This window comes from Balaenoptera acutorostrata, chromosome 6 (genome assembly GCF_949987535.1).
Source record: "Balaenoptera acutorostrata chromosome 6, mBalAcu1.1, whole genome shotgun sequence".
Lineage (NCBI taxonomy): Eukaryota > Metazoa > Chordata > Mammalia > Artiodactyla > Balaenopteridae > Balaenoptera > Balaenoptera acutorostrata.
In genome coordinates, this window is record NC_080069.1 from 124,233,068 (window position 1) to 124,252,833 (window position 19,766).

The following is a 19,766-nucleotide window of genomic DNA, read 5'->3' on the forward strand; positions in this document are numbered from 1 at the left end:
GGTGGTGGCTGGCTGGCCTCCCCTGCCCCCCAGAGAGGCCAGGGCGAGTCCCTCCAGTGCAGAGGCTGCAGGGGCTGCCCCCGGCGCTGGGCCAGCTGCCCTGCCTGCAGCCAGCATTGTTACCCCAGCAAAGAAAGAAAACGGGGCGGGGGCAGGGGGCAGCATGTGAAGAGAGTGTGTCACCGCATCACCATATCACCCGGGAACATCACAGGTCTCGACTTCTGACCTTTCTGGAAGTCAAACAAGGCTGGTGGTCAGGGCAGGCTAGCTTGGGTACAATGGCCAGGGGGCCAGGACACAGACACTCCCCAAATGACCACCAGGCCCCAGGGGCTGGGGGCTGTAAATGCACTTTCCGCCTGTGCCAAGGGCCTCCCCCAACCAGTGGGGTCTCCCAAGCCCCCCTCCTCTCCAGACAAGCCCTTTCCAGGAAGGGGAGCGGGTCCTTAACATCCATTCCTGTCACTTGCTGGAAGCTGGTGACACTGGGCCGCTGAACTCAGCTGGGGAGGGTCCCTCTGCGGCCAGACTCCTGCCTTGCAGGTGGGGCCCATGGACCCCACCACAGATGCACCATCCCCTGTCCCGGGCAGCAGCGCTGGGGACCCTCTGTGTGCTCCGCCCTGGAGGGGGAGGGGAGTGGAGGGGAGGGTCTCCCGGGAGAGGGGCTTCCAGGGACCACTCTGGGGAGGGGAAGCATTTGGAGGGGTGGGACGCTGATGCTGGCTGACTCCATGACCCAGCAGGGCGGGGGTGGGGGGCGGGGGGTGAGGAGGGAGGGCTCTTACGTGGTCCTGCTTGCTCTCCTCAATCACGTGATTTCCTGTTTGCCGACAGGCTGTGAGCCAGGCCTGCCTGGGAGGGGTGAGTGGTGCCCCCTTTATAAAATTGAGGTGAGGGACTTCCCCGGCCGTCCAGTGGTTAAGACTTCGCCTTCCAGTGCAGGGGGTAGCGGTTCGATCCCTGGTCGGGGAGCTAAGATCCTACGTGCCACCCCGGGGAAAAACCAAAACATAAATCAGAAACAATACTGTAACAAATTCAATAAAGACTTTAAAAAAAAATTGAGGTGATATTCACATAACATAAAATTAACCATTCTGAAGCCTACGAGGTGCAGCCATCACCCCAGATAGAAACCCCGGACCCATTAGAAGCCACTCCCTATCCCCGCCCACCCCACAGCCACGAATCTACTTTCTCTTGCTGTGGATCCACCTGTTCCGGACATTTAATAGAAACTGAATTACATACAACGTGTGGCCTTTTGTGTCTGGCTTCCTCCACCCAGCATGACATTTCCAAGTGCCCTCCATGTTGTATCATGTCCATGCCCCACTCTGTGGTATGGATGGACCACATTTTAAAATTAATTTATGTATTGATGGACATTTGGGCCATTTCCACCTTTTGGCTGCTGTGAACATACTTGTACAGGTATTTGTCTGAGTCCCTGTTTTCAGTTCCTTTGGGTTTGATCTAGGAGTGGAATGGTTGGATCACTTGGTGATTCTACGTTTACGGCTTTGGAACCAACAGCCTGTTCTCCTCAGTGGCTGCGTTGTGAACATTCCCACCAGCGGTGCCCAGGGCTCCAACTTCTCCCGCTCCCGTTGTCCTTATGACTGTGGCCATCCCGAGGGTGTGAAGCAGCGTCTCCCAGGGCTCTGATGCCTGTTTCCCTGGTGCCTCGTGCCGTGAGCGGCTCCTCCCATGCTCGATGGCCAGGATCAGCCCCTTTGACGGATGAGGAAACAGGGCTTGCAGAGGTGCTGAGTGTGGACCACAGGCGTGGGGGCGAGGTGGACGTGGGCTTCCCTCCAGGCTCTCAGGTTCCAGGACGCGGTCCACGTGGACAAGGACCTCCTCCGGCCACTCCCCACCCTCCCCCTTCCTGCCTGCCAGTGGGGCAGACCCTGGCCGGAGCAGGGTAGATGGATGTAAGCCACCTCTGACCCCGTCTGGGTTCCCCACCCCTCGATTTGGAAATGCTCCATTCAGAAGCACGGGGCACACCAGGGCCCCAGAACCTCAGCACGGAAGCCATGTTTCCCTCACAGCCACCAGACCCACAAGTTAGGGAGAAAGTCCTGGGGCAACTCTGTCCATGCCCCTGCCTCAGGGCAGGTCTGATCTAACCTGGCCGAGGGGGTATTTGACCTCTGTGACAACAGGCTAGAGGTCCCTCCCATGGTTCACATGTCATTGCCCTCAAAGAGCATGGGTGGGGGGTTGTGAGTGTGAGCCGTGTAGAGAGTGGGTGAATGTGCTCACGGGTGAGCGTGCCTGCATGTGAGTGTCGCGTGTGCATCTGTTCTGCACGTAGCTCTGTGTTCTGAGTCATGAGTATGTGCAGGTCCGGCGGGTCTGGTGGGTTCCGCCTCCTCCAGGTCAATGGGATTTGCCCTCAGAACCTGAGGAAGGTGGCTTAGGTGCTGCCCCAAGGTTTGCCGAGCACTTCATTCATGCTTGTTTCCGGCTTTGCCTTGGTAAGCCTCCCAGGAAGCCTGGAAAGGAGGTTGCACTTGCTGCCCTTTGCAGGCTCAGAGAGGTTGAGCGGCTCACCCATGGTCACACAGCTGCAGTGAGTAAGTAGCACGGATGGGAGGGTCCCCGAGTCCATTGACCCAAGCCTGTGCTCTACCAGGTCCATAACCACAGACGTGGGACTCAGTGGGGAGTCCAGGTCATCCCTACCCTGTGTCTCTCAGGCTCCCCAGACCTAGCCTCACCCCAGCTCTGCAGATGTCAGCCGGGTGGACCCCTGACAGGTCACACTCCACAACCTGGACGGGCTCTTGGGAACACATGCAACTGAGGGTCTGAGGGCTGTGTGAGTGTCTGGGGGCTTGTGGCCACTTCTCCAGGGATGGCCTCCACACCCACTGTGACCCTCACACGCACTCCCACACACACGCTTCGCTGACTGCGGGGTCTGCAGAATCTGTACTTTTCTCCAGGTTTGGCCTTGGACTCCATCCCTGTGATGGCCCCGTGATGGCTTGCTTCTTAGGCTTGTATCTATTTTTGAATGCTGAGGGGGGCTCCGCTGGTCAGGAGGGAATATTTTTATGGTAAAAAATGAGCCAAGTTGCATCAGCTCCGGGGGCGGCGGGGGAAGCCGTCACCGCAGGTCACCCAGGCAGACTGATGAAAATTCTGCGTATGAAGTCGCTGCTCCCCCATTAATTAGGGGGGAGGGGGCCCCTCCGTGCCACTGTGCACCTCGCCCACGGCCAAAAGCTTGTCAACACTTTCCACGAAGAATGAAAATGTAAATAACTTTCAGATTATTCAATGTCACCAAGGTATGGAAAAAGGTCGTCATGCTGGGTGTCATTTATCTCGTTGCGGATTTAAAGAGCTTTTTTCTATTAAATTTCTTAAAATTAATGTTTTATGTTGCTCAGAGTAATTTGAACAATTATGGGCTTAAAGAATTGATCATTACAGCTCCTGGGATTTAGCGCTCCAGACTGATTCCTTTGAAAACCCACTGATTTATCGTTTTGCTCCTCAACTAGGCAAGCCCCCGGGGTTGGGGCCCCCAGCCCCCTCCTGCCCCAGTCGGGGGACCAGTCCCCAAGATACGTCCGCCCCCTCCTGCCAGCAGGTGGGGAGGAGGGAGTTAACGCAGGAAGGGGAGCGGCGCGTCCCCTGATCTCAGGGAGAGAGGTGTGTCTCTGATTCCCTGTGGTCCTTCATCCCCTGTGCAAATTTTATATTTAAAAGGAAAGAAGTCCTTTTATGTACTGGTCACTGGTCGAAATTATTCTTTTTATTATTCAGGTATTTACGTTTGATAATGTATACAATCGCCGGGTTCAAAAATTAACAACAATGTATATGTCAAGATGAGTATTCTGCTTATGTTAAAATTTAATGTTCTAATTATTATGATAAAGAGATAACTGTAAAAAAAAAGTTGACGAGCCCTAGCCCCCGTCCCCCCTCCACGAAAAAAGCTCAAGTGGGTCCCGCGTCCCCGCCAGGGTGCCTCCCACCCCGAGCCTGCGGCGCCCCTCCCGCTCGCCGCAGTTCGGTCGGGGTCCTGGGAGGGCGCGGCGCCGCCCCTCCCCCAAAGTCCCGCAGGCCGCCCCGCCCCCGCCCCCACCCCCGCCCGGCGCCCACCGGCTTCGCGGCGCCCTTTCGTGCTCGGTTCCTCGCTGGCGGCGCCCGGAGCCTTTTGGGCCGGGGAGTGGCCTGCCCGGCAGCGGCGGGCCCCTCGTGAGCGGGTCCCCTCCGAGGCCCCGAGACCCCAGGGCCGGTCCTCGGACTCGGAGCTGGGCGCCCCCCGCCCGGTTCTGCGGCGAGAGGGCGCGCCGGGAGCCCGCATCCTGGGCTGCCACCCACAAGCGCTTAGACGCCCCGCCTGGTTGGAAATAAGTTGTGGTTTCCAGGTGACCCCTGCAGACGGGGACCGAAAGATGGGGCGTCCACCTTCCCCTGCGGAAGGCCCGCAGCCCGAGGTCCTCCCCACCAGAGGTCTGCCCCGCCCACCGCCTCACTGGGGGTTCCGAGCCTCGGGTTCGGGCTTGGGCCTCCAGTGCGAGGTCACGTCCGCTGGCTGAGCGGGGCCCGGAGGTGGGAGCCCGCGTGTCTGCCCGGGTGGGGCGAGCGGAAAGGGATAACGCGCGAGCTGGCGCTCAGCTCAGATGCGGAAACAGACCCGCGAGGTGTGCAAACGGGCACTGCAGCGGTGACCGCGGGTCTGACCCAGCTGAGCCGCCGCCCGCGCGCCCCCAGTCCCGGCCGGGGCGCGGGGCGCGCTAGTCTCCTCCGGCGGACGCGGCCTCTGCGGCATCCACTCTCCTCCCCGCCCGGGGGGGCTGGGCCTGGGGCCCCGATGCCGCCCCGACGCGCCGCCAGCTGGTGCGAGCACGGCCGGACCTGCAGGCAGGCGGAGGGCCCCGAGGGGACACCCGGCACTTTATTAACCTGTCAGCGCCTGAAAGGTCCCGGGCGGCCTGGGGGAGGTCTCCAGGCTGGGGGGGGGCGCGATTTGAGAATTTATACCCCCCTCGGGGCTGCCGGAGGAGGCAGCGTCCGCCCCGCGGCCGCCAGGGCCCCCTCCCCAAATCCTGAATCCGACCCGGGCTCAGCCGCTTTCCGCTCGGGGTCTCCGTTGCCAGAAAGAGTCCAAAGTGGTTCCCCCCAGGAGCCCGCCCCACCTGCCGCTCGGCCACGCCCCTGGGAGTCCGAGACCTTTGACCGCCAGCCCCCAGGCCAGCCTGGGACTCCTTGCACTTCCCGCTGGACACCTCTGCTCATCATGGGTCCCCCAGTGGCTAATTCAGCCACCCACCCCCACCCCTGCTCAAACGGCTCTTCCCCGGGCGCTCCCCCCGACTGAAGGGAGATCAGGGCCTCTGCTCCCACCCCCGAATTTTCTCCTGAGGGCCTCCCCCATTTCTTGACCCTGGCGTGCCTCTGCCCCATTAGATACCCAGGGCCCAGGTGTGCCTGGGAGCTGCCAGCAACATTCCTCCTGGTGGGGCCACATGCTCTGGGTCCTGGGCAGGAGCGGGTGCTGGTGAGGTAGCTGTCCCTGCCAGGGCCAGTGGGACTGGGGGTGACTTGACCAAAGCCCCTTGGGCTGCCTGGCCGAGGGGACATCTGGGGAGCTCCCCCTCCTCCTTTCCCACACAGGGGACCCTCAGCCTATCCCCCATCCTCTGCTCTGATCTGGTGCCCAGCTCCCCTCCCCCCCACTAGGGGCCTGTTCACCCACCCAACTCAGTGCCCTATTGTCCAGTGAAGGACACAAGAGCCAGGCCTGTGCCCTCGGGCAAGATTGGGGGGGCCCCAAATTCACTAACTCTCCTTTTATGTCTACCCTTGGAGGGGGCGGTCACCACTGTCTCCACAGGAGGAAAGCAGGGCTCAGAGGGGGCAGGTCACTTGCCCAGGGTCACACAGAAAGTTAGCAGATGGCTGGGACTGGAATCCAAGTTGGAGAGACCCCCGTGACCACGTTCCTTGAATGTCCTGACTGGTCGACTCCAGCAGTCCCCCCTCCGCCTGCTGCAGCCAGCTCCCAGCTGTGAGCAGTTTTGCTTGGTCGTGTCACCTGGCCACCCCAGCACCCGCCTCTCCCAGGGAGAGAGCGGGAAGGCCCAGCCCCTCCACCCATGGCTGGACCGTCTGTTCTCTCACATCTCCTTCCACTGCTCGGAAGCCTGGCTGAGATCCAGGGACAAAGGGGCCCCAGTTCACACCAGGTGCCACCCCTGGCAAGGAGCCAACAACGACTCCACCGGGGCTTCCAGCTTTCAAAGAACAGTCCCCAACTCCCAATGACTCCCTCCGCCTGCACCCCCCAGCATCATTAAAGGTACGGGCTTTCCAACGACGGTTACTGACAAATTTATTGAAGTCCGGGAAAGAACCGATGGTCAGAGAATAAATAAAAGACAGGGGACGGTCACAAAACCAACAGGTAGCTTGGGATGCAGGCTTGAGGAATAACTTGGATTCACACCCAGCCAGCCTTTGTGTCCGTGGCAGGCGGCAGGCAGCAAAGCATCTGGCGAGGAGGGCAGCGCAGGCTCGGGAGGAGCCCCTGCTCCAGCCTTCTCCAGCGGGGCGTCCAATCCTCTGGCAGTTGGAGCCCGTGGAGAGGGGGAACTGGGGGCTGTTTGGCAATGGAAATCGGGGGGCTGGGCTCAGCCTGGACGCTGAGGGCCTGGGGGCGGCTGTGACTGGTAGGGAGTTCCTTAGGGGCTTAAAGAGTCCACCCCCCCCCCCCCCCCCCCGCCTAGGGTAGTGGAGCCCAGAAGAACGGGAATATCTAGAGCCAGTTGCCCCAGGGGAGAGGGGTAAGGAGGTTCCTCGGGAAGGTAGGAGTTGGTGGCTGGGAGGCCCCCAGAGGGACCAGGAAGGACACAGGTGTGGCCTCCTGCCTGGCCAGACAGGCCAACCTCTGACCTAAAGGTGGGGGGGCCAGGGGGCTACAGAACTCAGACATACGGAGCCTGGGAAATGAAAGCACAATTAGTATGGTTTTTTTTTAATTTTAGAAATTAAAGCATCTTCCGGCCTGAGGGCTGTGCTGGTCGGGGCAGAGGCCCCAGAGCGGAGTGAAGGCCTGGCCTTGGGTGTGTGTGTGTGGGTGTGTGTGTGTGTGTGGGTGGGTGTGTGTGTGTGTGTGTGTGTGTGTGTGTGTGTGACATTTCCTGTTTGGAAACTGCAGCAAGCACTCAGTTAATTGGTCGATAACGGGAGAAACCTGCTTACAAAACAAGGCTTGCTGAGCGGCCACCAGGTGGGCTGGCCCCCTGTCCCGAGGAGGAGGTTCTCAGATGGGAGCCTGGAGAGTCCCTCTGCCTAGGGGAGGGGGCTGCGGCTGGGGGCACTCCGCAGAAACGAGCCCTCCCTGAGTCCTCATCCTGTCCCCCGCCGGTGGCACTGCGTCCTGCAGGGGTCCAGGGCTTTGGGACAGGAGAGCTCAGCTCCAGACCCCCCCAGCCAGGGGCCGCGGTGCTGCCCAGACCCCTCGAGTCCAGTGCTCGGCGGAGCCGGGGGTCTCAGTCAGAACTGAGCGTGGTCCACCTCGTCCAGCCAGGAGGCGGGGCTGGCAGGGAAGTCGGGGTAGCCCCCGCTGCTCCCCGTGGAGAGGTCAGAGCTGGGTCCGTTCCCTGCCAGCACCCTCATGGGTGGGGGCCCACCTGGGGCTCCCGAGGGCACGAGCCCCAAGCCGGCATCCGGGTACACCAAGCTGGAGAGGAGGGGCTGGGGGCCAGGGAGGCTCTGCAGGGCAGCAGGCGATGGGGGCACGCCGTAGGGGCTGCCGGGGCGCAGCTCTCGGTACTGCTCCGGGCCGGCCAGGCCTCCGTGCTCCAGCGGGAAGCTGCCTGGGGCCCCCGAGGGCCGGCCCAAGGCTGGGGCAGGCTCTCCCAGGCTGCCGTAGAGGCCGTTGGCAGGGCCCATTTCGACCATGGCTGGCTCATCTGCAGTGGAAGCAGAGGGCGCTGCTCGGTGCCCACCCTCTGCCACCTCTGGCCCCGCTCAGTGCCCCCTGCAGGGGTGACCTGCCCCACGTCACACGACAGGTCAGCCCAAGTCTCTCACCCCCTCCACCCCTGAGTTTGTTCAGCTCAATCCCACCTGATGCCTAAGGAATGGTGGGCTCCCCTGGTGGGATCAGGGCCAGGAATAGTCCAGTCAGCGCCCAGGGTTCCAGTACGATCCCAAGACTGCCTAATTATGCAGACAAGTTAAGTCCCAGAGAGGCTAGGTGAGTAGCTTAAGGTCACAAATGCTGCCAAAGAGTCTCTTGCACAAACTTTCTGAGGATGGACATTAAGGGGTGGGGGGTCTTCCTAGTTTGGGAGGAGATAATCGGGTTCCAGAGAGGACCCTCCCCCAACTCCAAGCAGCTCGGACTTTTCATCACCCCAAAATTGTGCTGCCACCTTCCTAAAAATCACTGCAAGTGCCGGGGGACAAAGTCACAGCCCAGACCCTCCCACTAGGACAAAGCCTGCTGAGGGACAGGCCCTCGGGTCACAGGGGTTCTGTCCCCCTCCAGAGGAAGAGCAGTGGTCCGCAGTGGCCAGACCACAGGGCTTGGGGATGGGGGCCCAGGGTCTATAAACGAGAGTTTTACACGTGAGGCTAACGAGGCCAGGACCTATAGAACATTCACATTTCCAGGCCCCCTGCAGTCAATCAACCCAATGCTCTGCCCCATTCGGGGCTGCCGCTCTGGGCGCTGCGGGTGAGGGGGCCGCCCGCGCCCGCCATACCGGTGAAGGAGACCTCGGCGTCGCTGTCCTGCCCCTCTTCCTGGACGCTGTCCTTGTCCGACTTCGAGCCGCCGCGGGCGCGCTTCATGTTACGGAAATACTGGCCCCAGCGCTGCCTGCCCGCGTCCTTCTTGAGCCTCTTTTCCTTGGCCCGGCGGTTCTGGAACCACACCTGGGGGCGGGGGCGGGTGAGTGGCCGGCGCCCTGGAACCGGGGCGGCCCTTGCCGGCCAGCGGCTCGCAGGGCGGGCGGGGGGCGCCGGGGCGCTGACCTGCACGACGCGCATGTCCAGGCCGGTCTCAGAGGAGAGCTGCTCGCGCACATGGCGCGCGGGCTTCGGCGAGGTGTTGTAGGCGCTCTTCAGCGTCTCCAGCTGCTTGGCCGTGATGGTCGTGCGCGGCCGCTTGGCCGTGGCCTCGGCCTCTGCACCGCGGGGAGCCGTGAGCCTGGGTCTGCTCGTCCAGCTGCCCAGCGGTCCCACCCCCCCACCCCGGGCGCGCGGACGTCGGGGCCACTGCGGCCGCCGCCGCTGCGACAGCCCGTCTCGGCCGCGGAGGCCAGCGGGTTTCGCGGGACGCGGGCACCGGGAGCGATGGAGAAAACGCGGCGCGGGGCGTCCGGGCCCTGCGAGGGGCGGCCCTGCGGCGGCTTTCTTTAAGGACCCCGCGGCCCTGGATCGGGGCGCAGGCGCCTCCAGCCTCGGCCCCTCGCTGACAAGTGCCGCCCCACCACCCCCCGGGTTCCTCTTTGTTCCAAGGGTGCGGGTAGGGCCGGATCTTCACGGTCAAGGATTTAGGAAGATAATTCAGACGCGTAAAGTTAATCCACATAATTCAGACCAACAGCCCTGCGCTCCCAAGGGAGGCGGCCGCTAAGACCCCAGACCCCGGCTTCCCCGGAGCGGGTCTGATACCTGTCCCCGCCACCTCCAGCTCCGGGGCCTGGGGGTGGGGAGGTGCTTAACTTCTCGCCCCGTAGTGAGCGCTTCGCGGAGGACCCTGGAGGGAAGGATCCCTCCGCGGCCGATCCCGACTGGCCTTAGCCCCATTTTGCAGGCGAGGAAAGGGGAGGATGGGCCCTGCCCAGGCCAACCCCGGGGACCATCGCCGCCTCCCACTGACCTCGCTGCTTGGCGGTCTCGTAGTCTGCCTTGCACACGAGCCGGCTGTCCTCCATGAGGTAGAACTCGTCTCCCGTGGCCAGCTGCCGCTTGCACACGACGCAGGCGAAGCAGTGCAGGTGGTACACGAAGTCCTGGGCGCGGCGCACCACCTGCGTGGGCGGGATGCCCAGCTGGCACGCGGCGCACTTGGTCCCGAAGCGCCTGCGGGACGCACAGGGCGCAGCTCAGCGCGGCGGGCGGATAGGAGAGCAGCTAACGCGGCGCCGCGCAGGGCGGTTTCTGGAGGGAGGCTCCCCCCGGGCCCTGCCCCCGGTCGCCTGCCGGGCAGCTCCAGCAGAGCCGCACAGACTACCGAGAAGGGGATCCGGAGGCCCTGGGGAGCACAGCGGTCCTCTGTGCTGGGAGGGGAAGGTGAATCCTGGTAGGCGCCCTATCCCCAGCATTAAGGACAAAAACAAGATCAAAATGAAGAGGGAGTAAGTCCAATGGAGTGCTACAAACTTGGGGTTATCTTTTTAACGACTGCTTCAACGATTCACAAAATTAATTACTTTTAAAAATTGCTCATGTGCTAGCCCAGCTGCCATCGGAGAGGCCCCCGAGCGCCCTGCCTGGGGAAAAGGAGGGGTTTGGGGATGGGGGCTTTCGGGGCTCCAGACTTGGTTATTGTGGGGGTCCGGGGAGTCCCTCGGGGTGGCCCGCTCTCGGCCTCCTTTCCACTGGGCAGAGTGCAGCCACCCCTTCCCTCCCAGGCGGCAGCCGGGCTCACTTGAAGAAGTCGTCCCTGCAGTAGACGCTCTCTCCGCGGCTGAAGCAGCGCTCAGCCAGCGGCGTGTGGCAGTCGCTGCACTTGAGGCACTTGCTGTGCCAGTGGCGGTCCAGAGCCTTGAGGACGAAGCGGTCCAGGATGTGCTGGTCGCAGCCAGCACACAGTGGGACGTCTGCAGGCAGAGGAGCCACCAGTGGTCGTGGGCACCGCACACAGAGGGAGAGGCCTCACCTTCCCCCCCAGCTCCTGGGACCGGGGCTGCCAGGAGACCCCCTTCCCTGCACACCCTCTTCCCCAGCCAGCTTGAGCGGCTGCCTAGCTCCCCAAGTTCAGGGAGTGCATGACCCTGAAGTCCACAGCCCGGCACACAGTTGAAATTCAGGACAACTGGAACTAGGTTTAGAAACATGCCCATGAGCAGGAAGGTGCCCAGGCCATCCCATTAGGCCAGATACCTTCGACTGCAAAATGTTTCCAGTGCACGAAGGACGCACGTTGAGCTCAAGTGAAACCCCCGCCCCAGGTGCTCTCTTAGAGGCTGGGCTGGATAACGGGTCCTTGCCGTCACCGGAGGCCAGGCACATGTGGGGCGTGGGGCAACCGCCACCCGGTTGCCCTCATTACTCGCACAATTAAGCACCATGGCGGCTAGGGGCTCCTTGCAGGTGCGGCTGCCTGGCCCCGTGGCCCTGTCTGCAGGCCACCAAAGTAAAAGCTGCTGCCCCCCCTGTCTTTGGGCGGCCGTGAGGGTCCTTGTGAGTGGACTGGACACATGGACCCGCTGCCCTCATGCTCAGACGTGGATGCCTGAGCTCACAGTCGGCAGTTTGCGCTCCGCACAGAGACCCTTGGCTTCTGCTCCGCTGGGCCTGCAGGCCTGCAGGGGAACCGGGCTGGGGAAACGCAGGGAGCCACAGGTCCATGAGGGGCTTTTCAGGGTGCTCATGGGGTGAGGACTCCCTGTTACTTTAGAAAAGGTCTCCGGAGGGAAGAGAGCCACGAGCAGGAACTGGAACGTACAGAAGTATTGCACCACCTCACCACGCTCACCTCACTGACGCCGGACTCCTCCGGCCCCAGGCTGGCCTGGCAGCGGTGAGAGGGCCGGAGAGGGACCTCCCTCAGCCCCAGGAAACCACGAAGGACGGGGGTCCCGCGTCGGGCAAAACCGTAGCCCTGGGTGTGGAGCCTCGGGATTTGCCGCCTGCCCTGGCCCCCCAACCCCGGGCGGCGGTGGCAGGGCAGCCAGGACACCCGGCACAGAGCTGGTGGCTGGACAGGCCCGCGCAGCGCGGATTCAGCACCGCGGCCCGGACAGCGCCCCGGCCGCGCTACCCGCGGAGCCCGCGTCGGGCAAAAGCCGCTCCCGCCGCGCCCCTCGCGCTCTCGCGAAGCCCTGGCGACCCGGGCCTTACGTTGCATGGCGACTCCGGACTTGGCGGGGTCTCCTACCCTCCGCGCTGGCGAGGCCCAGCAGAGCCTTGCGCCCGCCCGCCGATCCCCGCCGGCTCTCCTGAGCAGTTTCGCCCAGAGCCCGCACCCCTCCCTTCCTCTCTCTCCGCCCTCCCGCCCCTTCCTCCCAGCCCCTGTGGCCACCCCTCCCAGGAACCTTCGGAAAATAAATAAATAAGTAGGAGACGGATGAGACCCCATGGCCTGGATGTAACCCCTTTCCCACCTGCTCCATCCCTGCTCTTCCCCACCCCTCCAGGGCCGCCTCCATCTCCATCCTGTGGGTCCCGCCTGCTTGGAAGCCCGAGGAGAACCATCCCAGTTCACAGGAAGCCAAGGCGCTGGGGGCGAGACTGGTGCCGCCGGGAAGTTGGGGGCTTTCCTGTAGGAGGACCGGCCCCGAGTGGGCCAACAGAGCAGGTGCATGTGAGTGCAGACACCGAGACCCCAGCTAGGGGTGTTCTACGGCCGGGGTCCAGCTCCACGCTGGCCCTTGCATTTGACTCTCTTCCCCTGGAAAGTGTGTAGGGTCTGGGTGCAGGCAGCCTTCTTGCAGATCCTCCTACCCCGTCGTCACTTGGTCTCATGTTTGCTCTCTGTGCGCTCTCCCGATTAGGGCGAGTATTTCCTGAACAGGTCCTGGGACCGTGAGGCCACCCCCGCCCCCCTCTTCCCAGCCTGTGCGCCACGACCAAACACCCGACAACACAGCTCCAGGGGCCCAGAGGCAGCCTCGCTGCTGGGATGCCCAGGCAGGGACGCGCTGTGCTGGGGACCTAGCACCTACTCCTGCCAGCGTTCCCTGGCTCCCGCCGCCTCCGTGGCCAGGCCGGTAAGGGAGCGAGGACCTCTGGGTCTCCACGGGGTCCGCCCTCCCGGGTGCAGCCGCTCGGCCCGGGCACCCACCTCGGCGCAGGTCTTCCCTCCGCGCCAGCAGCGCCAGCAGCAGGTCGCCGCCCGCCGACTCCCGGCCCGGGACCAGCTCCCCGCGCGCCTCCATGGGTTCCCGCCGCCCGGCGCCGCGGCTCTCCGGCCCTGAACTTTCCAGGGGCCCGGCGAGACCACGGCCTCAAAGGCCCCGGGCCGGCGTCTGAACGACTCCCGGCGCTGCTGGGCGCTGCGCCCGCGGGCCGCCCAGGGGCCCGGAGGCTCGGGCCGCGGGGAGGCGGAGCGGCGGGGGGCGGGGCCGCGGCGCGGGGCGGGGCCGGGGTCGCCGAGACGCGCCGGTGGCGTCCGCGGACTCCGCGCGCCTTTGCGCGGAGAACTGCTGTGCCCAGACGCCACCCCGAGTGCCCGGCCCGAGGGCGGGGACGCTCAGGGGAGGAGCCGGGCCGGAGCTGCCCGAGGGCGCTTGACCGGGCCCGGCAGCTTCCTGCCCCGGCGCCGGCTCAGGGCTGAGGCCAGGGCTCGGGCGTGAAAGCCCGCGGGTAGCCTCGGGGTCAGGGAGGGAGCCGGGTCCTACTGCCGCTGAGTCTCGGACTTGAGAGGCTACGTACGAGCTGGGAGGCTTGGTCACAATGTCTGGTCGCATGAGCGCGACCCAACACCCAGGGAGGGTGAGTGCGGCGCCCGAGGGCTCACAGCGAAGCCACCAGGAGCTGGACCCAACCTCAGACCTTCCCGCTCTGAGCAGCTTCGGGGTCCCACCCTTGGAACTGCAGCCCACAGTGGGCGCAGGGAAGCAGGGTGAGTCTCCGGAGGGAAACCCAGTGTCCTCGGCTCAGACTCCAGGATGCAGCCAAGACTCCAGGTCAGGAGGGATGGAGCTGGGAAAGCCGGGATCCACTCTCACTTCCCTCCACCCGCCAGCACCCCTGCTAGCACAGGAGGAAGCCCCCGTGCCCGATTTTCCCACACCCTGCCCCCAGTCCAAACAGGTGAGCTTGCAGGAACCCACCATCCTTGCAGGTAGAGACGCACCTACCCCAGAGGGCATCCAGCACCTGGCCACAGGCCAGGCCAGCCCCTGCAGTCACCCCCAGTCAGCACACAGCAGTGTGGGCCCCTGGCAGTGCGGGGCATGGCGAGGGCAGGGACCCCGGGAGGCACTGGGGGACTAGAGGTGGACGCCACCCTCCCAGAGGCTCCACCCGGGAGTCCCGCAGTAATGCCCCATCCTCACCCTGCCTCCGCCTGGCCTCCAGTGGCCTGGTCTGTAAACTTTAATTTGGAGGCCGGCCTGGAAGGACCTGGGCAGGAAAAGCAAGCTCCTCTTAGCTCTGAGCAGACCCCATGTCTCAGTTTGAGCAAAGCCCCATGCAGCCAGCGCCGGCCCCTTCACTCTGTGCTACATTTGTTCCCCGGGACAGAGTAAGAGCGTGCAAGCTGGGGAGCCAAGCGGGTGCTGGGTGTGCTGGGGTGTCGGCCGTTGAGTGTCAGCTGCTGCAGAGGCCTGCCTGAGAGGAGCCATGTGTGGTCCGACTGGGGAAGGGGCGGGCAGGCCCATGCGCTCGGCATCTGGCCGGCTGGCCAACAATGCCTCCATTATTTCCCAACGTCCTTGCGATCGAATGGCCCTTGGGGAGGGCGGTTTAGGCAGTGGGCCGACCCAGGGGTCTCGGTGCTGCGCAGTTGGGCCGGCTGGCGAGGCCCGGGCTGGGCTGTGTGTGGGAGCTGAGATGCGTGGGGTCTCTGGATTTACTCGGCAGCCCTTTCTCTGCCCATCCCCTCCCCACTAGAAATGCCTGTGAGGTCCCTTCTGTTCTTGGGGCACTCTGCAAAAAGCCACGGACACTAGAGCGCAGGTCCAGGCTTCCCGAACCATCGCAGGGAGCTCCAGGCCCTCTGCCCACTCAGGGCTCTGCCAGCCTCCCCTCCCCTCACCCCGGTTCCCGGCTCATGTCCCGCCAGAGATCTCCCCAGACTCTTTCCCTCCCTGCCCTTGGTGAGCTGCACCCATTCCTTCCCGCTGTCCCTCTGTTGGCCTCTGCCGACCCTGCTGTTTTTCCCTTCTGGGTCTTCCTGCCCAGGTTGGAGGCTGCGGGGCAGGCGGGTCTCTTACCCCTAGTCCCGCTGAAGGTGCAGAGAGCGGCGGCAGCGGGGGCCCCGGGCCGATCTCGGTCGCCCTCGAGATCCGTTTCCAGCAGCATCGCGGCCGCGGGGCCAGGCCGGGCCCAAGTGGTGCGGGCAGCGCTCCTTCCTCCTCCTCTGTGACCCACGCCCCCCGGGAGGGTTCGGCCCTCCCCGCGTCCCTGTGCGCGCAGCGTGGCCAGACACGGGAGCCTCTGGGCCGGGCGCTGTCCGCGGTGCTGAAGGAGGCGCTCGGCCGCCCACCTCCCCCGACCCCGCCCGCCGCCACACATTCCCAGGTCCCCGGTCCCTCGGCCCGCCCCACCCCCCGCCGCCAGGCCTGGGCGGCAGCGTAAGCCAGCTCCGCCCTGAGCTCCAGGCCTGCCCTAAGGCTGGGGATTCGCCCCAAGCGGGTGCTCCAACCTGCCGTTCCTGCTCTTTCCTGCTCCCGGCCTCCTGGAAGGCAGCGTCCAGGCCGTGGGCTCTCCAGCGCCATCGGCCTCCAGACAGGCTCCTACTGAGGCTCTAGCTCCAGGTGCTGCCCCGTTCAACGGTCGCTTTAGGCGTGAGGAACTTTCTGCACGCGGGACCTCCCCAACACGCAATGCCCCCAGGTCTCAGGCCACAGCCCCCTCCCACTCCCCCAGAGCAGCCGGGAGGAAGGGCAGCTGGGGTGCCCCCAACAGAAACTACTCAGACAGAAGGATCCAAGGGCCGTGAGCGCCAAGACCCTGGGTGACAGGGGTTACCGGCTGGTAAGCCTACAGCGGCACCACACAGACCGGGCTGGGGGCCAGGGTGCCCGCCGGTCACTCAGTGCCAGCGGCTGCCTGTGCCCTCTCCGGACGGGGGCACAGCCCGGCTGGGAAGGTGAATTCACAGAAACTGCAGCCAAGAGAACTCCCCTGAAGCCACACTCGACCACTGGAGGCCTCCCCACCCCAAAACAAGGTGGGGGGAGGCAGGAGAAGAAATCAAAATAGTTTACAGGGACTTCCCTGGTGGCGCAATGGTTAAGAATCCGCCTGCCAATGCAGGGGACATGGGTTCGAGCCCTGGTCCAGAAAGATCCCACATGCCGCGGAGCAACTAAGCCCGTGCGCCACAACTACTGAGTCTGTGCTCTGGAGCCCACGAGCCACAATTACTGAGCCCATGCACCACAACTACTGAGCCTGTGCTCCGGAGCCCTCAAGCCACAACTACTGAAGCCCGCGTGTCTAGAGCCCGTGCTCCGCAACAAGAGAAGCCACTGCAGTGAGAAGCCTGTGCACCACAACGAAGAGTAGCCCCCGCTCGCCACAACTAGAGAAAGCCCGCGCACAGCAACGAAGACCCAACACAGCCCAAAATAAATAAATAAATAAATAAATAAATAAATAAATAAATAAATAAAATAAATCACTTTAAAAATAGTTCAGAACCGGGGGCAGCAAACAGGTGTTGGGGCAAAGCCGTGGGCACGAGGCACACCTGGTGGCCGACTGCAATGCTGGGCATTCAGGCCTGGCGGGAGTGGGGTGGCCCAGGAGAGTGGTGCCCAGGGAAAGCCGAGGTCTGGCAGCTCCCTCACCTGGGGGGGGGGGCCTCTCTGGTGCCTTGTGAGCAGGATTTACACCCAGCGCAGTCACCACCCCGTGGGAGGAAGGGTGCTCGTGGGAGGAAGGGTGCTGTCCTGAGCCCACTCCGTCCAGCTCGGCTCCAAGAAGACTATCTATCATTTATCATCGATTTCCCATCTTTCACCTTCCCCCTGACCCTTGGGCCATCTTCCAAAAAGCCTCTGGTTCAATACAAGAAATTCTGGGATTTCAGACGTCCTGTCCATACAACCGAGAAGGGAGAGGAGGCTTTGTCTGGCACTCCCGCCCGACACTGCATCCCTTACAGAGCTAGTTCTCACTTCAAAAGAATTACAATTTTTTTAAACATCGGATTTCTTTATTCTTAAAATGTGCACATTATAGTTTACTTAAATACAAAATGTTCATTTTCCTTGCAGGTAAGAAATTTCACCGACACTTCCATGTCCATTAGCTTCTTTTTAATCAAAATCCTTCCATTAAAAATAAATATACATTTAAATTACCGAACTATTATATTCATTAGTCTCAATACTTACAACTTTAGAAAACAGAACTTAACCCTTGCCTAGAGGGAGCGCCCAGTTCTGAGCAGCGACGGGACACAGCGCCCGTGGTCCACCTTGGCACGTCCTCTCCCTGCCCTACTGCCCTTCAAGCTGCAGTATTATTATAAACTGCGGAAGCCAGCATCGCCCTTCAACTAGGTTCTGTAAAATACACAAGATGGTACACTTGCAAAATCACCCAGTTCCCACTGTCGAAAGAAACTTCCTTTAGGGGAGAAAAAGACATTCAATACAAACCAAAAGGCAGTTTAATTAATGGTTCTAAGTATTTCCCTTTGGGTTCTCTGTAAATCTGCCCGGTTTTCAAGTTGAAAAGAAACAACAGGTGTCTTCAGTAACCCAGGCACACAACTTAGCCATGAAGACAAGCTCCTGGCTTTTAAAACACAAAGGCTTCCAGGGGTTAAAAAAGTGTCAAACAAGAAGAAACCTCTCACGGCACAGAAGTGAAGAGGAAGGGGCGGCTCAGGAGCTGGTTCCTGCCCAGAGGCCTCCAGACCACGCCTCCCACTGAAGGTGACCATGAAGCTAATGAGAGTTGTTCAAGGAATCAGCCGCCTATTCTCCCTAAGCTGCAACCGTCACATCAGCATTACATGGCCACATGGTCAATGGTACTTAGTAAACACACAACTGGAGTGTGGAACAGGCAGAGTGGGAAGCACTGTTACAACCATCACAGTCACACACAGACACACACAGACACACACACACACACGCACGTGCATGGATACATCTGAGCCTGTGAGACAAACCAACAAAGCCACAAAGGATCTCAAAGGAAATGTTCCCTGCCATAGTTTGTTGTTTCTTTGCTTACATTTTCAGAGGCAAATTTACTTCTACATGTTTTGGGTTTTACAAATAATGTGTAAAAACCATTCAATGTTAGAAAATTAATCATCGAAGCCTGGGGCACTGGGGCCCTGCACCAGGACCCGTGGTGAAACAGCTTCAGGCCAATGAAGTTTGGCCAAGACCACAGTCTGCCCCGGGCGCCACCGGCTCCCTCACACTGAGCCCTAGGTTCTCACGGGGACCTGCAGGTGCCAGAGGATGACGACACAGGACCGAGGGCGCCTCCAGAGATCCCGAAGGGCAGCCCCCTCCCCAAAGGCCCTCCCCTCCCACAGGGGACGCAGCCTGGGATTCGCTTACAGCCTCTGGTCACCAGATCAACAAGCACAGACAATGCCCCTGAAGACTAGAAGGGCACCACCCTGCCCCACAAACCCGCCGGCCCCCCTTCCCCTCCACACTCTCATCTCCACGTCTGCAGAGCCTGGGACGACTGACTAAGGGGGCTTCCCTACCCCGGTCCTGAGCTGCCTTGGCGCCCCGGAGATGTTCTCTGGCTTCAAGGAGAAACAACCAAGCAGCTGAAAAGCACAAACACGAGTGAATCACTGAGAACACTGGCTTCCAGGAGCAGCGGGAAGGGGAGGCGTCCGGAGGCCCCAGCAGGGGAGTGGAGGGCGTGAGTTTTCTCCAGATCCCAGAGCGAGGCCTTGCAGTCTAGCAACTCGAGGTGAAAGCGGGTGGGAAAGCTCTGCTCGTGGGGCCCGGCCTCCCCACTTCTGCTTTCAGACCTGGAAGAGTAAAAGCAGACAAGGCTTTCTGCTCCAGGATCTGTGAAAGGCGCCACCTGAGGGTCCCAGGGATGCAAACAGTCTCGCCGCCACGTGCCGGGTGCGCCCCCTGCAGGGAGAGCACGTGGGGGAGCGGAAGGCGTCATCGAGGCGACGCCGGGGCCGACGCGTTGACCGAATCCCTGATCTGAAGATGAAAGCTGCAGGCTTTCTGAAGGCGGTTCCACGGTCTCGCCGCGTCCTACACGGACGGGTGGTGATGCCTGACCTTCCACCGCTTGGACCGCACCCGGAAGAAGAAGTACATCACCATCAGGAACAAGGACGAGGCCACGTACAGCACGACGCAGAGGCTCATGTCCAGGCTGGAGAAGCCCGTCCCCAGGAAGGCCGCCCCCGCCCCCGCCCCCGCCCCCCGGCGGCCCTCGGCCCCACTCAGACTCTCGAGCTTCACGTCCAGCCCCTGGTGCGACCTCTCTGACAGGCGAGGCCTGGGGGGCAGCACGCCGGGGGGACGGAGACTCTCGGCACCTCGGCCTGCGGGCGGCTGCTCTGGGGAAGTGCGGCCCCCCACCCGCTCCTCGCCCGTGGCCGGGCCGCCTTCACCGGTGTCTCCCAAGTCCGAGGAGTGCGTGTCCTCGAGGCTGTCGCTGCCGTAGTGCCGCTTCAAGAACAGCAGCACCTGGCCTTCGTTCCAGCTGCTCAGGCCCTTGATCTCCTCGTGGCAGGCCGGGCAGAGGTCCGGAGTGGGCCACGGAACCTTGGGGAACTTGGGGTCCTCACTCGGATGGCCTGTGAGGAGGAGGAAGGGCCACCGTGAAGAGGCCTTGTGGCCACCTGACTGCCCACCCCGGCACCGTGGGCCCCCGTGCCTCCTGCCTGCCCACTACCGCCCTCTCCCTCCACCGCCTCCACTGCGACC

The 19,766-nt window shown here is 62.6% G+C and overlaps 2 protein-coding genes across 3 annotated transcripts in view; both read right to left on the reverse strand.

Annotated features, from left to right (window-relative positions):
• Nucleotides 1-7,533: 7,533 nt before the first annotated feature.
• LHX3 (LIM homeobox 3) lies at nucleotides 7,534-15,183 on the reverse strand. 2 transcript variants are annotated; one of them, XM_057548886.1, is made up of 6 exons: nucleotides 15,096-15,183; nucleotides 10,643-10,814; nucleotides 9,872-10,074; nucleotides 9,022-9,173; nucleotides 8,751-8,922; nucleotides 7,534-7,952 (listed from the first exon to the last, which is right to left on the reverse strand). In XM_057548886.1, exons 1-6 carry the CDS (start codon nucleotides 15,181-15,183, stop codon nucleotides 7,534-7,536), a joined length of 1,206 nt encoding a protein of 401 aa, XP_057404869.1. The 2 variants fall into 2 exon arrangements, with proteins under 2 accessions (XP_057404869.1, XP_007194821.2); XM_007194759.2 differs by lacking the exon at nucleotides 15,096-15,183 and adding an exon at nucleotides 13,001-13,094.
• A 1,849-nt stretch (nucleotides 15,184-17,032) lies between these two features.
• The window catches only part of QSOX2 (quiescin sulfhydryl oxidase 2), a 28,984-nt gene continuing 26,250 nt past the window's right edge, over nucleotides 17,033-19,766 (reverse strand). The window contains exon 12 of the mRNA XM_057549009.1: nucleotides 17,033-19,636. Within this exon, the coding sequence (XP_057404992.1) occupies nucleotides 19,086-19,636 (551 nt within the window). The 3' untranslated portion in view covers nucleotides 17,033-19,085. The remainder of the gene's footprint in view (nucleotides 19,637-19,766) is intronic.